This window comes from Pyrgilauda ruficollis, unplaced genomic scaffold (assembly GCF_017590135.1).
Source record: "Pyrgilauda ruficollis isolate IOZ18807 unplaced genomic scaffold, ASM1759013v1 scaffold8, whole genome shotgun sequence".
Classification (NCBI taxonomy): Eukaryota; Metazoa; Chordata; class Aves; order Passeriformes; family Passeridae; genus Pyrgilauda; species Pyrgilauda ruficollis.
Genome location: NW_024529932.1, coordinates 7,975,161 through 7,993,319, shown reverse-complemented (window position 1 = coordinate 7,993,319; position 18,159 = coordinate 7,975,161). Strand labels below are relative to the sequence as shown.

Sequence of the window (18,159 nt, the reverse complement as noted above, 5' to 3'; positions counted from 1 at the left end):
CACAGTCAGGTATAGAAGAGCAAAGCCCATCAGTTCCTTGAAATTCAGGCCCAACCAGCTTGGCCACAGTAGCTTCACTAGTGAGGCTGATATCTTTTTTATTTTAACTGTATCCCTACATGAGATGCAGTTACAAAAATTAAAAAACAAACCAAAAAATTTTCAAAAAAATACCACCACAGTTTTCTCTCCAAACTGGGTCAAGTCACTGAGGAAAAACACTCTATTAACAGCATGAGTCTCTTCTGTGGCCACATCTGCACAATTTTATCGTGTAATTAGACCTTGGCTCCGGCCAGTGAGGGATCTATTAGCTAAAAGTACCTCAGAAAAAAGGAAGCCTTTGTGCATAAATTAATTCAAAACAAGCCTGGGCTCTTCCCTCCTGTGATGCTGGGAGCTGTTATGTTCTGTGTTGCTGCAAGAAATGAACACTCTGCTGTAGCCTGGGGACAACAAACCGATGACAGGGGAGACAAGAGCAAGGCAGAAGACAAGATCCAGGACTTCAGCTTTAAAGCTTGGATGAGAAAGAAATACTCAGAAAACAGTCAACTTTGTGGTTGGTATTGAAACCACACCAACCACAGTGTGTCCACTTGAGCATCACCTGGAGATAACACAGAATTCAAATGCTAGCCAGTGAAAATGCCTTCTTAGATACGTCAGGAAATGAACATGCCTTGACAAAATAAATCGGGGGTGGCTCAAATCTCCTTAGCAGCATAGCAAAGTTCATCTCCAAAACCCCAACAAGTCCCAGGTGGAATACACTTCACCTCTGCAGAGGAAAGCAGTGTTGATGAGTCTCAGCTGCTGCCATGGCTCTGGCTGCTACCGGTGCATTGGAGATCTGCTGTCCCGGCTCTGCCACATCAGGTTTTCGCTGCTGCTACACCAGGGGGACTCAGACTGGAGAAGTTTCTGGTCTCACAAAACTATTGCAAAAAAGTGAATATATCCCAAAGCACACAGTGGAAGTCCTGTTCCCTAAATCATTCACTTAAGTAGGTAGTCAATGCCTAGCAATAGCAGAGAAGTTCAAATGGGATTGGTTTTTTAAGTCTGGGTTTTTTTGAGAGAGAGAGAGTTTACTCAAGGAAACCACTGCTTCTACTCTCCTTTTCCCTGTTTGATCCACAAATGTCCTTTCACCTCCCCATCCCTTCATTAAAAAAGAGCTGGTGCCAGTCTGAGGGGGTGTTTCCTAACCACAACCCAAGCCAGATCTGTGCCAGTGCTCAGGCAGGCTCACTTGGGCTTACCCAGCTCCATGAACAATGCTGTAGCTGGAGCAAAGTGCCAAGTATCCCAGAAAATTTGCTCCATGGTATTCCTTTTATGTCCATGCTAGGCAGGATTTATTTCTTTGTTTTCTTCAGTACTGCTTGGGGGACATTTACCCTTTGCTAGGCTTACATTGCTGGTCAGGAAAAGGACTCCCCAGGCAGCAGGAATTTGATGTCCCACAGTTTCTTATCTGCAGCTCTAGTCCAGCTTGTATTAATAAAAGTTGAAGATTATTTAGGACTTCCAGTCTTCTCGCCAGTTGCAGAAGGGATGGGAAATTCAGGATGGACTTCTACTCACAGTAAAACATAACACATGCAATAATATGTGATTTAACAGATATTTTCATATACTTAATCTAATAAACACAGCATGTGCTGTAAGTATATGTGGCCCTGGTTACTTATGCTCTCTTTTAACAATTTGCGTAAATAGATCCCAGCTGTTCAGCTGCTTTTGCTCATTTCTCGATGTTTTCCCAATTTTATCCTGGAAATACAGAGAAAATAGACACTTTGTAATGATGTTTCTGGCAGCAGCCTTCACCCATTTACTGGTGCAGTCTCCTGTCACTTGACATTTCACACTCCCCTCTCTGAGGCACCGACGGAGGCTTGGGTACCTGGGAGCACAGTGGTGCAGGGGCTGAGGCAAGCAGCTGAGCAAGACCCCAGGGAAAGCTTTCCCAGCAAGCCTACAGGCAAGTGTGACATGATCCTGCATGGCTGAGAGGGAGAACTGGCATCCCTCTCACATCCCTGTGCATTCACTCTCACTGTGGTGTTTGTGAGGGTCCCAGGATGAGGGAAGAGATGAATCTGACTCCATGCTCTCAGAAGGTGATTTATTATTTTATAAAACTATATTAAAGAATGCTATACTAAAACTATACTAAAGAAAGAGAAAGGATACATCAGAAGCCTTAACAAGATTGAATAATAAAAACTCATGACTGACTCAGAGCCTTGCCACAGCTGGACCATGATTGGTCATTAAATTAAAACAATTCACATGAAACCAATGAAAGAATCACCCACCACATTCCAAAGCAGCAAAACACAAGGAGAAGCAATCAGATCATTATTATTTACATTCCTCTCTGAGGCTTCTCAGCTTCCCAGGAAAAGAAATCCTGGTGAAGGGATTTTTCAGAAAACATCACAGTGATACTCTCACCTCCAGCAGCCAATACCTCAGCTGAGTGCCGTGGCTGCAGAGTCCCTGTGGTGCACACTGGCCATGCCCATGAGAGCTGCACTGCTCCCCATGAGGCTGCTCCCACTTGGGTGCCCATCAGCCCCAGGAGAACACACGTGCCCAGTGAGTCTCCAGAGCAGAGAGCAGCTCCTGGGGGCTCTGCCACAGCTCAGCAGCTGAAGGTCAGCATGGGCTCTTGGCTTGCAGAATTAGTTGTTTGATTAGGGCAAATTGGTCTGGAAAAATTGCTAGAGCAATTGCTAGAGCAAATTGTTCAGGAGGTCTTCTGGTGCATTCCTGCTCCAAAGCAATCACTGCACATTAGGCACCACTGATGTATTTCTGCTCAAACTTTCCCAGAAAATCCTCCAGGGATAATCTTGCAGCCTCCCTAGGCTTAATTATCATTATTAAGGATACCCCTTGGCCAACCTTAGCCTGCTGCAGTACTCATCCACTAGTCTTTGTCTCAGACGGACAGAGTCCAGACCATTCCCTTCCACTTTACAGCAGTACTCTGGGCTATTGCAGGCTCTAATTCTGTCCCTCTTCCACAGCAGCTGTGAGCTGTTTGCAATGCCTGGGGACTTGCTAACCTCCCTGCAGACCCCAGGTGGCTGCACTCCCACTGTGATATGGTTTCTAAGTCATTGGAGCAATGTCTACCTCCCCAACCTACTCCCTGCATCTCCCCTTGAACCGGAGTGTCTGCACAGCCACCAGCCTCCCAGTCCTTTACAGCTGCCACCCAGCCTGGCTCTACGTGGCATGGAGTGAGCCCAGCGAGGGAGAAGACAGAAAAACCTGGGTAGACTTCCTCCCCTGAGCTCCCTGCATTGTCCTTCCCACATGTTCCCACGGCAGCACTGGCTGCAGACCCCTGACTGAAGGGCCATTCAGAGTGTCTGCACAGCCACCAGATGCTCCCACGGCAGCACTGGCTGCAGACCCCTGACTGAAGGGCCATTCCCAAGAATCCCTACAGCCCAGTTACACGGTCCCAGCTCTCAGTCTCGTTATGCACAGATCAGGTTTTCCAGACTACTGACCATTTTTGATCCTTTTTGTTGGACTCTATCCAGACAGGCCATATCCTGCTGGAAGTTCAGTGCCCTCAGTCGAGCAGAGCAGCCCCGATGGGGGCTCACACTTGCTGAGAAGAAAACTCACTCTATTTGTCTCGTAGGCTGTAATTGGGTTCCTATTTCTCAGCACGGAGACCACCTGATGCCGCTGACTCACACATCCTTTGATCCTTTATGACCCCCAGACCCTTCTCTGCAGAGTGATGTCAATGCAGGTGGTTTTCTTCATGCAGCTGCTTATTTCTGCAGAAGGTGGGAGCTCACCCTTGTCCCTAGAACAGAATTGCATCCTATATTTCTCAAACTATTTCTCCAATTTGACAAGACCATTTGTCAAGCTCAAGCTGTGTCTTCCAAAGTACTTGCAGCCTATTCCAGCTTGCCACGACCTGCAAAGTTAATAAGCTTGTTATTTATTTTAGAGACCACCATTAATAACGACTTGGCCTGGCATTTCCCTGCTCGTGAATTTCTTCCCAGAGGCCACTCTGCTCATTCTTCATGAAACTTTTCTGTGGAAATTGGATTTGGCCAGGCACAAGAGAGGAGGAAACAAAGCTAAACTCAGACTATTACTTGTTCCCCATCTGAGGGGGGAAAAGTAATACATAATGCATGTCATCTGCTTCCTTTAGCAGTCAGAGCCATAGCAAGTCACAAATGTGTGTCCCTATGCTGTGGGTGTGTCACACAGCAACCAAATCAAGATCACCTCCCATGTGCCAGCGTGTCCCAGGGAGGAGCTAAAAGGTGGAAGAGGAGGGTGCATGCAGGGGCTGGGGCAAAGATAATCAATGAGCCTGGGGGGACCGCCAAAGCAGGACCCTGCTGAAGGCAGGGGTCAAAAGGGAAAAGCCATGGGACCATAGACAGGTCCATAAAACAAGAAAAGCTCTCTGGCTGCACCTTTGCTTGGCCAGCTGAGGATGTAACGTAGGACCCGTCTGTCTGTTTCTCCTATCAGCTCAAAAGAGCTGCCCAACTCTCCCAGGTCCTCAGCAATCACTGCCACTTTCCTGTCCTGCTGCTGCACTGAGCAGTGGCTGTCCCCACCCTGCCAGCATCCTCAGATGACACAAGAGCAGTCAGCAGCAGTGACCACAGAGGCTGTATTACCCTGTGGTGCTGCAGTATAAACTCTCTCATTCCCAAAGCCAGGAGCTACCCAGGGACTGCTCTTTCTCTAGGCTCAGGATGAACTGTTCATGTGCAAACCTTCTGCTGGCTCAGTTCCTGTGTGCTCAGGAAAATGGGGCTCAGCAGCACAGCCCTGTCCCTGCTGTGCCCCTGGAGGCTCCTGGGCTAACAAAGGGGTTGCTCCTCCTTGGTTGTACCAAGGGATTTGCAATGACAGTAAAGAACCTCTCTCCTTTCCCATGATCCACCTTCAGCCCTTGTACTTTCAATACCCTGTCTCACGAGGAGAATTCATTTGTGACTGAGGTATTTTTCTTATGAGGTGTTTTGGGTTTTTTTCTTCCCCTCTGTTTGCAATCAGTAAATGGGTCCTTGGAGTATAACAGCTACAAGAATATCTGAAACACAGGTTTTAGACTGGAGGGATGTTATTAAAGAAGAATTTTGAGACTCTGAAGACAAGAGTAATGGGGATTTAGCTATTCAAATATCCAAAGCTCCCAGACAACACAGAAAATACCAGAAGGAAGTGCAAAGGAAGAGCTCAAAAGGATAAATCTGTGTGGTTTAGAAAAGAGAAGGGATGAGATAATGTCTGGAAATTGATTAAAGCAGTGAAGTGACTCTGTAAACTGTGAGGAAGAGCATAAATCAGGCAAGAAATGTGTTCAGAATTAACTCAGAGGACAAGTCCAGAGAAGAATTTTGCTGTCACAGTTATGGCAGTAACACTGCCATATATCTAGTTTTACACCAATTTAGTCCCAAACAACATCTCAGCAGACATGGCTTTTTCACAGAAACTTGAGCCCTGCTCAAAGGAGGGACAACTGAAAAGAAAGATAAAGATTCTGAAGGTCATATCAAGTCAAGATTTGAAGACTATTTTCCCCCCAAAAAAAAATCTTTTGTCAAATTTGTTTATTTTCAGTCTTCAAAGTGAGCAAGAGCTGGCAGCAGTACATCATGCCAGGAGAGCTATGGCTTTGCTTGGAATGAAATACCAACAAAACTTTGCCAGTGATAAAGTTCCTAGGGCTCACCACCTGGAAGGAATTTCTTGGTAGATTTCATACACAAAAAGAGAAGCACTTAATTCTCAGTTAATTTTAACTCACTTTTGCACACCCCTTGCATCCTCTCTTCAGATCTTCAGAAAAACTCTCCTAGTAATCTCTCCAGGCTGGCTGTGGGCACCATCAGAGTTGCAGGATGCACATCTCTCTCTATCTCAGGGCTGAGACAATGCTGTAGGTCTCTGTTTCCAGGTCCTCAGGAGTGCTTGGAGCAGCTCCTGGCTCTCTGTTCCCCTTGCTCACTGAAAAACCACAGATACCGACCCTGCACAGGGTCCTTCTCCATTCTTCCCATCCAAAGGCAAAGGAAACCCGTGGGTTTGTAGACTGACTGGCAGCAGGAACAGCCTGAAGGTTGTGGTGCTGGAAGTACAGGACCAGGAAACACAAGTAATTAACTTTTACATGGGAAAGGGTAAAAGAAAATTGTCAGTGTTATACCATAAGGTAAAGGAAGCTGCAGGAGACAGTGAGTGCTAATATTGCAGCCAGATGGAAAAAACAGAAGTAACATATCTGGTGGTAGATTGCATGTGAAAACATGGCAGACAACAAGCACTTTGATGAACAAATGACAAAGGGAATAAATGGTATTAATGTTTCTTCACATCAAAGATTCAGGACCTTGTCAGAAAATCTGTATGGCCAGCTGAAATTATAAAAGATTACAGCAGATATGACCATTTTAAAATTATTTATTTGCTCAGTGCTCCTAGGGGAAGAAACTTTGTGTTCAAATGGCTCCAACCATTCTCGGAGGTAAGGGTTCTTAAGAAAGATTAGGTAGAAATCAAAATTACTTCAGAAGAGAGACTAAAAAAGCCACAGAGTGAAGAGCAATGAATGACTAAGACCGATAATAAGTACTCAGGAGATCTATGTCTCTAAACGGGAAGAGCTACGATCATAGCAGTGATGGATGTGTCATTTAAAATTACTGGAAAGTTAAACAGGGGCAAACATGAGGTCAATTTTAAAACTTTGTTCCAAAGGTGATGGGAGTAACTACATGCCTCTTATTCCAGCTTAGATACTACAGTGGGATCTGCCAGTCTGTGCTGCATCTGTGTGCTGTGGCAAAGTCCTTGCTGGGAAACCACAGGGGTGGCTTCCGTGAGGAGATGCCAGTGGTGCACCCATGTCAGACAGAGCCAGTGCCAGCCAGCCCCAGGACACATTCATCAAAGCTGAGCCCAGTGATGCTGGTGGCACCTTTCTAAAACATATTCAAGGAAGGGTGAAAATCCTGCACAGCAGCTGGAGAGAGGAGTAAGAATGCGAGAGAGACAGCCCTGCTGACACGGAGGTCAGTGCAGAGGAGGGGCAGGAGGTGCTCCAGACACTGAGCTGAGATTTCCCTGCAGGCTGAGGTGCAGCCCGTGGTGAAGCAGCTGTGCTCCTGCAACCCATGGAGGGACAGGGGGAGCAGAGACCTTTTGAGGCACTGCATCTGTTTTTAAACTGACATGACAGCAGCAGGAGTACAGTGTCAGTCAGCTTCAAAGGCAGCACTGAAGAATTCTTTATACTAGGTCTTTCATCAAAGAACTATCTTTAGTTTATGGGTGTGGGAAGAGTTTAACTGGTTTTATCTCCAATGACATTACAAAGGCCATTGCAAGAATGTTTTCAGCCCACACACAATGTAAAGTGGCTGTTTCTCACCACCATCTAAGAATGTTTATGTTGCTAGAGAAGGTCAGCTGAAAACACAGCTCCTGGAGAGCCCCATCATTTTATAAACGGGCAGTAAATTACAAAATACTTTCTGCTCTAGGGAAAGGGGGATTCACCTAACCTGCAACTAGCTATCTACAATGTAAATGTGTACATGCAATGTCAATAAGGCCACTGCAAGCACTTCATTCTTTAATCTTGATGGTTTGGCTATGTGATTACCTCTTACTGTTCTGCTGATTTCTGATTCTTTTGAGTGCCTGTACTGTTTTCAAATATTTTGTCTTCATTGCAACTCTATTCTTTTTTGTCACAGGATGGAGGACTTAAGTTGTCCAAAATATATATATATATATTTCCTTTTGGTTTATATGCTTGCAAAATTACAGGCCTGATCTTCCCTCTGCACTGGCCATCATGTCTTCAGTTGCTGAGTCTAATGCTATCATGGCCTTCCAAATAGCTTGATCAGAAGAAGAAAGGACATGTCACACATGACCCTACCACTAGCTGCCATAGCTTGCCAGCAGAGAAGTTGCCAGACGAAGTTCAAGCTCCAGCTTTCCAAAATTACATAATTAAAAACCCACCCATGCTAGGCTTGCAAGCTGGTACTTTTCCTGCCTGACTAGAAACCTGCAGGTTAACTGAAAAAGAAGCAGTGGATGAAGAGCAAGAGCTTCCCCAGATGATAAAATATTAATTAGCAGGGATGTTAGAGACATCATTGGATGCTCAGGGAAGTTCAGTGTATCAGCAGGTCTACCCAAAAGTACTCATTGGCCCTGCACTCCAGCAGCACAAATTCAGCTGCTGATACTGATCCCATCATTTTTATTTCAGTCCATTCCTTCCTCCTAGAGCTGGGAAAGTTTTCTATAGGGAAAGAGGTGAGAGAGAAGCGAAGGGAAAGTCTTTGACCCACAAAGATTTATCACTCTGGAAGAGTTAAAAATTAATGAGAGACAGGAGAGGAAATATAAAGCTGAGATTAGTTCCTTGTTTGTTTTCTTGCTCCCCACCGTGAAGTTATAGAAATGCACCCAGTGTTCACTTTCTCCCACAGGCATTTAATTACTTGTGTGAATAGTTTTCTCTGCTTCCTGCTGCAATATCCCAGAACCACTGACCCAGTGTCACTGCCTCTGCCACCTCCTCCCCACACAGCCACAAGGAACAACAAAAAATCAGCTTAGCAGGGTCTTTTTGCAACCAGGATCTCCCTTCTGTCACCTGCAGTGGTAGGACTGTTGGGGCTGGATCTCAGACTGCTAGAGAGGAAATGGGAGAGGATGTGTGAAAGCAGAAGACAGAGAAAACAGGCCCTGTCAATAAGTGGGACTCAAACAGAGAAAGATTCAACTCTGTGAATGTAACTACAGACTGTGAAACATCTCTATTTTTTTGGCATCAGTCATCTTGGAGTTTCCTTCTCCACCTACATCCTCTTCTCTGACACTGCCCAACCCTAGCTTTCCACACATCCCAAAAGCCTGACCACGCAGCCAATGTGGTTAATGGAGAGGGCTGATAATATCACTTATTCACTGCTCTTCACTGGACTCAGAACCTGGCAACAGCCCATTGCTCTTGCTTGTGCTTGCAGCCACTCTTATGAATAAACCCAGTCAACACCTCAAGCTTAGAAAATTCTATGCCACCAGGAGTGGCAAAATATCCATGAGCTACCCATTGTCCTGAGCAGGACCCTGGTCACACAGCCCTTCATTTGTGTTCCTTTTCTTTCAGACATGTTCCTGCTGCCCATGAGGTACATAAGGCATCACTGTCTTCATCGGCTCCTCTTGGGTGCTGTCAGTACCTGAGCACCTTTACCATTATACCAAGGGGTAACATCAGAGGGTTTCAGCTGAAAGCAACATTTCCCCCTTCACCTGCACTAAGTGGCTCTTGCAGAAGAGGGCCACTCCATCCTTTGGTAATTGAAGCCTGGAATAACTTTCCTTCCTTCGCATCCTCAAGTTTTCAGAGCCCTGCAAGTCCCCAAGCAGGGCACCCCAGGAGGCCTCCCCAGAGAGGGCAGGCAGGCAGCAGGAGCAGTACAAAGCAACAAGGAGCACTCCCCAGGAGCTTTGTTGACACTCCCTAGGACTCCCAGCCACTCTCCTGGCCCATAAATTCCCCTGTGCCAACCCCTCCATGTGGAGAGGCCCCGAGCTGAGCCGGTTCCCTGCCATGCAGCTGCTCATCCCAGCCATCCTCTGCCTGCTGGGCTCCTGCTGCCTCCGGGGCACGCAGGCACGGCAATACGAGTCTGTCCTCGCAGTGCCAAATGGAGGTCCCTGGGGCTCGTGGGGACACAAGCAATTCTGCCCCAGAGGCTACGCAAAGGGATTTCAATTGAAGGTAAGATTTGACTCCTTCTTCAGCATGGGGAACAAATCCTGCTGTGAGACAATGCTATTTTGTTCTGACTGTAACAGGGCTGGCCACAGCACTTTGCCCCATTGCAGCAGTTTGTGTTGTATCTGCAGTGTGCAGGCTTCTCAGCAAGAAATTTCTAGTGCAGAATATCTCCCCATGCTCCTGCCAGTAGCTGATTTCTTAGCAGAGGGATCTGCTAAGGGTAATGAAATTCCTGAGGTTCGTTCAGCAGAGCCTGTTCCCAGGAGCAAGTCCCACCTGCCAGCACCCCAGCTCTGGGTATCACAGCACATGCTGAGAGGGTGGGCATGGCCTGGGACAGCAGTCACCAAGCATTCCTGATTCCAGAGCATCTTCTCCACCACTTGGAGAAAAACAGAGGTGGGCAACAGCAAATGGGCTTTCTGAGACATGTCATGGAGCTGCCTCCCAGCCCTGCTCAGCTGCACTGATGTTCTTGCTCGCTCCCCAAAGCCTCCTGCCATCCCTCGTCACCTCTTTAAAAAGGGTGACCTCTCTCTTTTTCTTCCAAGGTCCAGCCCTTCCAGGGATTTTGGCTGTTTGGTGATGACACGGCTCTGAACGGCGTCCGCCTGCACTGCATGGATGGCACAGTCATCGAGTCCTCCGTGGGGTGGTGAGCAGCCTTCCTTTCTCATCCTTCTCATCCTCCTCCGGGGCAGCAGCTTCGGGGGAGCTTGAAGGGAAACCAGTGCAATGGTTTCTCTGTAGGCAGCCACCCCCTCTGTGAAGGTGGCTCAACATGCCTCTTGGGGACGTGGGTGAGTTCCCCCTGGCCACAAAGTGTGAAGGTTTCAGGGTAAAGGTCTGGTCCCAGGGAAAGGAACAGTGCTTTGGAAAATGAAGGAAAGATCAGAAATTACAGATCTTAAAGCTATACTTTCTCCTTTTCCTCAAATGCTTACTTTGGAAAGTACACTGTGTAACAGGGACATAGCAAGCACCTGAAATTGCCAAGGGGTTCTGCAGGAACAGGGCAGACCAGAGCTGGTGGTGGCTGGGCATCCTGGGGATGATGGGGAAGGAGAGTGAAACAGTGCTCCTACAAACCTGCCACCCATGTACATCCCTTGCCCCAGGGCTGCCAGGGCAGGTCACGGTGTTGATTGCAGCACAGCAGAGGCTGGACAAGCCTCGATAAGTTGTTTTTTCCTCTGGCAGGTGGGGGAACTGGACCGAGGCCCAGCTCTGCTCCAGCAACAAGCTGGTGTCATTCTCGCTGCGCGTGGAAAGGTGGCGGTACCTGGGTGACAACACGGCCGTCAACAACGTGAGGTTCACCTGCTCCAACGGGACCCGCCTGGAGGGCTGGGAACTTTCAGGGGGTCACTTCGGCCCATGGAGCAGCAACTGCACCTCTGGGGCCATCTGTGGGCTCCAAACAAAGGTGGAGGAACCCCAGGGAAATTGGGATGACACAGCTCTCAATGACATGAGAGTGTTCTGCTGTGAGTAAGCCTGACTCCCCACCCTATGCCAGCATCTACACAGCATTAAACCTTGAATCTGTCCTTGCACCAAAAGAAGTGTACATTTTTTTTTTTCCATCTTATTATGTCAAGGGTACCCAGGTCCCATGGCCACAGCACTTCACAGAAGAAGGGTCTTTGTAATTATTGTGATTAAGCTTTGTGACAAATTTATAACCTACAAAATTCCTGTGAGGGAGCAGAGGGGATTCCCACACCTGCTGGTAAGGCAGGAGGTGGGACTATAAGGGCTGAACATTGAAGTAGAAGAGGGATCATCTGCCCTGGTAGAAACTGTGGTTTCAAAGGAGGGGAAGGGGAACTCTTCATCCTATTTCCATTATAATGCTTAGGATGTGCAGGGATCACTATCAGACATCCATCCATCCATCCATCCATCCATCCACAAATAAGTTTAAATATACCATGCAGCTTGTGGTCCCAGCTCCATGCCTCTCCTTCCAGCCTTCTCAGCATGTCTCCAGGTGCCCCCTGCAGAAGAGGCACTCCAAGGATTTTTGTTTCAAAGGCTGCAGTACTTCACATGTATTGCAGTCAGAAATGTACCATTGCACAGGTATTTTTCCTGAACCCACCACCATTTCCTTCAGCATCCAAACCTCCTGCCCAGCTCTTCTCTGGAGCTCGTATTTTGTGCCGCTTCCTGGGGCTGTAGGCAATACCTTGAGGGTGAGGACGTAACAAGTATGGGGCAGGGATTAGCCACAAACCTGGGGCTCACAGGGCATTATGCAGGAAGTGGTTGGTTGGAGAGCATTATGGTGCACGTGTGCAGGAAGGACTCAAGGAGGAAAGGAGCAAAGAGCGAGAATTAGGAGAATTCCAGAGAGAATTGCAAAGATTTCAACAAACACTTTCCTCAGTCCCAGGAGTGCAAAAAGGACGCAGAAATCTGAGAAAGACATAGGAGGGAAGGAGAATATCCTCAACTCTGTAAAGTTCATAGACTTTGCCCATAATGATGTATTTGAAATTTGTTAGCTACAGTATTCTCTCTGATAAGTAAGAGTTCTTGCTTAGGAAGCCTGTGAATGGTCCTCAGTACCACCTGTGAGCCAAGGCTCAATCCCTGCTGGCATCCCAGATGTTCCAGAGGTTTCTGAAGTATTAACAGTACCATTGTGTGCCCTTATGCATGCAAAGGGACTGCTTGCCACTTGGCATGCAGCCAGGAAAAGCCTTATAATAGGTACATTTGCAAAAATATTTAACCTTTTCTGCCAAGTTTTTGAAAACAGAGGTTTGAAATCCCAAGCAGTTATAATTTTATTGCCAGCTTGGTCAGTTTCCATATGCTTTTCTTATTCCACACCTAACTGATAAGCCCCACAGAGCCACCTATTATATTAGGAGAGTACCAGATTTAAAATCAAAAGAGAAACACTGAATATGTGATCTGAAAACAAGGTCACACATCTTCATGGATGATTTCCAATTTTAAGAGGTAAAGGCACTCTGGAGACAGCTCAATTTTTGTTACAAGTATCTCTCTCTACAATTGGATATTGCAAGAAAATGCATAACTCAGCTTTTCTTCTGGAAAAAAGGTTCCCCTAGGGCACGTTGAAATACACTGAGACAAAAAGGTGGAATTCTTGTCATGAATGTCTCAAGGGTTTTTATGTTATCTTTGCACTATTATATCACTTTCATATTACTCATTATTCATTCACTTAAGCAAGTTGCTGTACACAACACTTTACGTGGCATTAAACATGAAAGAGTTTCTGTCAACAGGGAGGCTCCTGCAAGAAAACTACTCTTCAAAGTCATTTCATGACCTTCCCACTCAGGTCTTAGCCCTGTCCATCATAAAAAAAAAAAATTTATTGGGTTGAATCTAAATTCCCTGGCAGATCCTTTTGAATAATAACTATCCCATTTTCCAGGCAGAGGATATCTAACAGTGAAATGCTGGAAGAGATATCCCTGTCCATTACTCCTTCAAATTCATTATTTGACTAATATCAGATTTTCTACTGTGTCTGTCACTACTCCACAGCAGTGAAGGTCAGGGTTTGTCACAGCCCACCACAAAGTGGCAAGGCTCATGTCAAGCACTCACTTCCTGTGCACTCACACCAGCATGTGACCACTCTTCTCTCAGGAAAACCTGAATGGAACAGATGGAAAGCCAAGGCTCTTCCATAATCATCTTGCTTCTTGTGCAATTACTCACCTTGAGGCACCAGCAAGAGCTGGTGGAGATGTTTAATCTTACATCCCTCACTACATACATGTTTTGCCTTTAGGCATCTGTGGTGAAAAATAGCCAGCAGCACCCACCTTTCCCCCATGCACTGGGCAGAACAAGCACAGTGCTCAAAACTGCATGTAAAGATATTCAAAGCCACACTCCCCCAAAAGACACAGGTGATGTGCAGCAACAGCTGGTAATGAAGAAACACCAGTTATTCACATATGGATGGGTTTGAGCATCTGGGGGGTGAGGACTAGCAATAAAATAACTCCCAGGGCTCACCTTGTACCCATTTTGTTGGGTAAGGGGAGGGATGGTGGTCTTGTTCTACCCAAAAAAAACAGCTTTCCTCCTCAGAAAGCCCTAGTTACTTGTCCAATATGGAGTTTCACTACAGTAAAGAATTGCATCAGGGGATATCCTCAAGCTAAAATCTTTGGTAAGGGCGCAGGTAGTAAAGGCAATTCAGTGATGTAATCTACGCTCCAGTGAGTGAAACACAAACCATGAGGGTCTCTCCACAGCTTAGACATGCACCAAACAGGAGCATTCCTGTGATGGTGCTGGCATGTTGGCCTTAAGCAGACAGCTGATAGCCCCTGTTCTACCAGAGGGACTCTGTCTCACTTTCACTGTCTGTTCTGGTGACAGAGTTCATACATAAAAACCACAGTAATGATCCAGAGCTCCTGTGGCATTTGCCTTTGTGCAAGCAGGGAGCAGAAGGAAGGTCCATGCTCTAAGGTTTGCTGCAACTCAAGCACACACATTAGCAGGCATCCTCTTCATGTGCTCAGTGAGGTGACAGTGCACTTCTTAGAAGCCACAGTCCTGTCCCCCAGCTGTCACAACACCTGCAGCACTCTTCCTGGAGTGAGAGAATAAATATGAGTAATGAAATAGAGCAGGATGAAAAACACCTTGGACATCTTCCTGTTGTTTCTCCCAAGAGCACTGAAGGAAGACACAGAACGTTTGGATCTTCCCCATTCTCATTCCAAGGTTTGGTTGCCCTGGTGCATTAGCAGCCTTCAGACATCACTGTCACATGACAGAGCTGAAATAATGAATCTGGGAAATTGCAGTATTCAAAGCTTTGAAAAATGTTCATGTCAGACATCAGGAACCCACCACTAGGCACTGAGCAATTCAAACAAACTACCTCTGTAACAGAGGTCAGCCCCAAAAGTCTCCTGGGAAATTTGTTTCCTCTCTAAAAGCAGCAAGGGTTGGACTCCACTCTAAACTGCATTGTGAGATGCTGCAGCCTAGGAGATCTCTGGTGCTTATCAGCATTCTCATCCTCTGAGACCACCACATTCCCTCCAGAAAAACTGCAAAAATTGAACTTGACTCTGCATTGAGCAAATGTCCCCAAAGTTCAGAACCCTTCCAAGCCAGCTTATTTCCTCTAGAACATCTTTAATGAAGTACTTATTTATATTTTCCTTGAAGTAGAAATACTGTATCTGATTTTATCTCCTGTTTTTTATTTTAGTAGGAGATTTGGTTTTGCTTCCACAACTGTGTCTTTGACCTGTAATAAAATCTGTACTGAAGTAATGGCTAATTCTGAACAAGTAACAATTCCAGTAAATCCAAGGAAGAGTACATCCCTCTGACCTTTCTGTGCCCCTTTTCATAACAAACATGTACTTTGAGCAAAAGAACAAAATTTCTTGTGCTGTGGCTCTGCAGGGCCATAGCAGAGGGCTGCCTGTATCAAGATAATTAGAAGGAAGGTTAATGAATTGCTAAAGCACATATTTCCAGTGAATAATTCAGACAGAATGCATATTTAGGTGGCCTAGCAGTTTATTAAATGAGATTATAATGGACACTTTGCTCTTTGGCAAGTGTCATTTCAAGATAAATTGATGTAACTCTTTACCTCTGGAAAGTCCATTAGTAAAAGAAGGGCTGTAATCTCTACTGATGCAAACCAGTGTCAGCTGTCATTTCTTTGGTATTAATGTTTTTCCCTTTTTTCTTTTCTATCCCTTCATATTTTATATCTTCTCTTTGATTTTCTAGCAAAAATAGCATTCATCCTCAGCCATGACTTTGGATACAAAATTTCTAACACCTACTGCTGTACTGGGGATTTCCTTCTGCTCAGCTTCACCGCAGTGCTTGCAGGGACATTTCCGTGGAGAGCAGCCCTCTTCCTTCTGTGGGATTCGGCAGCTGATGTAGGAATAGTCTGTCTGCTGACAGGAAAGAGGAGTGGGGACACCACACCATCCATGCCACTTTGCCAATACCCACAGCAAGTCCCCTTGGGTGTCCATGAAGGACTCGATCCCCTGCCAAGGTGTGAAGGTGGCCTCGCTGAAGAAGAGGAAAGTTCACCTGTCCAGGGAGGTTTGCAGCCACCTGGACCTTTCACAACCAATTCAGTAATGCACTCTACCCAGAACATTTTGGCAAAGGAAGTGAGAGATTTTCTGCCTTAGCTATGTTGTCTATGCAGCTGATTTTTCAGGTGAGGTTTCTTCTTAGTGTTTGAAGGGATAAGGACATCTTTTGAAAGCTTCCCAGTACCAGCCTGCAGTGGTGATACTGTAGAGGGAGTATCTTAATAGTAGAGGAAAAAAATCACCTCTCATTCTTCTTTTCTCTGGAATTATTTTCAACTATAGTTAAAAAAAAAACCATAGAAAATTGATTATATGAACAGCACCATTTGCTGTTCTCATGGTGCTTGCAAGTCTCACATCTACTTTTACAAGAACAAGGCACCAAGGAGGAGCAATAATTTCATCATCTTGCTAATATCTGTGTCTTGTATTTGTACACTTGTACTACATCTACCAGACTCTCATTATGCAGGTATTTTTTGCCATTTCATCACAGTGGCCTGACAAAAAACAGCTACTGTCTAAACACCCAACTGCCCTTCTTCTCTAAATATTGCTTGTCTGCTTACACAGCTTTATCTAAATGCACCTCTGTCATCTGTAACAAGGTAACGGGTCTAAAAGTACTAAGTGTCATCTTGTGTCTTTCACTTCGGTACAGAACCTGTTTTAAACCTAAACTGATGCCTTTATTACAGATCTTCCTTTCTGCTCCTTGTAGCAGTTTCAGATGCCATGTCCCAGTAACTGCAATGGGGAGAAAGAACATAAAACCATTCTGGTGTCAGTGTAATTTTCTTGGGCTGAAAAGTCACAAAATCACAGAATACCAGGTTGGAAAGGGACCTCGAGGATCACCTGGTTCAACCTTTCTTAGCAAAATCAAGGTGTGGACAAGATGGCCCAGCACCCTGTCCAACTTAAGATCTACAGTTGGGCAGGAAGCATTTGTCCTGTTATCCATAAATGTCAGTTTTCCCCAACTTTTTTTATCAGTTTGGGCCTCATTTTCTTTGGGCTTTAAGCTGTTTGGGCCGAGCATAATCTTATTTTGTACATAGGGTGTCTACTGTAAGAGGACATCTGGACTGCAACAAAGGGTTTGCCTCCCTCCCCAAGGCTTCTCATGCAAACTCAGATAATGCCAAGAGGAAGAAATGTTGTGTCTTAGGAGAACCTGCCTTTGACTAAGGAATCTGCATCTTTTTATACTCCTGGATAATTCTTCTAAGAAAATTAGGCAACATCTTGAAGGCTGAACATTAAGGTGATGCAAATTTCAATAAGTGAGTTGGAAATCCCTCAAAAAATACAAGATTAATAATGGTAGAGAGAGAGACAAAGACCACAAAATTGGCTGCAGAGCAGCCATTACAGAGTCATATGTCTCCAACATTAATTTTCATACAAAGTGAGTAATATACTTTTAGTCAGGCCCAACAGCTACAAAAACCTGAGTCATTCCTTTGCACAGGAGGAATAAATTTTCTTAGGGGTCAAATTGTGCTGAGGTTCCTCAAGAGAAAAACGTAATTAATCAATAAACACAAGTCCTTGTTGGGTGATGTTGTCCTGACAGCACAGAAAAAGCCAAGTCAAGAGCCAGTATTGTCCTTGGACTTGTCAGGAAATCTTTATTGCTGAGCTGCTGCCCATGTGTTGGGCAAGCCATACCAGTTTGGTTAAAAGGCTGGTGAAAAAGTCATCTCCAGCTCCTCGGGTTGAATGTGTTTCAGTTATTTCTTTTTGTATCCTCAATTTAATAATCTAAAGAAACTTCTTTTAGTACAGCTTCACGAAGAATGATTGGCTAAATGAAGATTTTTTTAAAAGAAAATTAGATTTGATTTTCTTTCAGAAAAACACATTAAAGGAAGCTAGAGCAAATCCCCTGCCAGGGAAATGTAGACTTTTTTGTACCTAACCACACTGTTAAAATCACTAATTAATGGAGAAAATGTATCTCAGAGACACTATGATCTGTAGGTCCAGATTAATTAGGATAAACTTTAATTATTCAGAGGTAATACATGCCACCTTTGAAACCAAAATCATCAAAAGTGGGTGCTTGCAAGCTCAGCAGCTACCCCCAACACATTTCTTTCTGCTTGTACTAAGGCAGCAAGTAGATGTAATGCAATTCCAATTTTCTCTGCAAGGCCTAAAGCACCTCAGTTAGGGAGACTGATTCCCAGCAGCACACCCTGAAGAGGAGAGAGGACTTTGCAGAATATTTCTACC

At 45.4% G+C, this 18,159-nt stretch overlaps 1 protein-coding gene across 1 annotated transcript; it reads left to right on the top strand.

The window, feature by feature from the left end:
• Positions 1–9,658: 9,658 nt before the first annotated feature.
• LOC121364280 (vitelline membrane outer layer protein 1-like) lies at positions 9,659–11,324 on the top strand. The gene is made up of 3 exons (XM_041487439.1): positions 9,659–9,829; positions 10,381–10,484; positions 11,030–11,324. Exons 1-3 carry the CDS (start codon positions 9,659–9,661, stop codon positions 11,322–11,324), a joined length of 570 nt encoding a protein of 189 aa, XP_041343373.1.
• Positions 11,325–18,159: the final 6,835 nt, after the last annotated feature.

Coding starts and splice junctions, on each gene's coding strand:
- LOC121364280 (XM_041487439.1), top strand. CDS start 9,659: ATGCAGCTGCTCATCCCAGCCATCCTCTGCCTGCTGGGCTCCTGCTGC. Junction 9,830..10,380: donor CAAAGGGATTTCAATTGAAG/GTAAGATTTGAC, acceptor TTTTCTTCCAAG/GTCCAGCCCTTCCAGGGATT. Junction 10,485..11,029: donor ATCGAGTCCTCCGTGGGGTG/GTGAGCAGCCTT, acceptor TTCCTCTGGCAG/GTGGGGGAACTGGACCGAGG.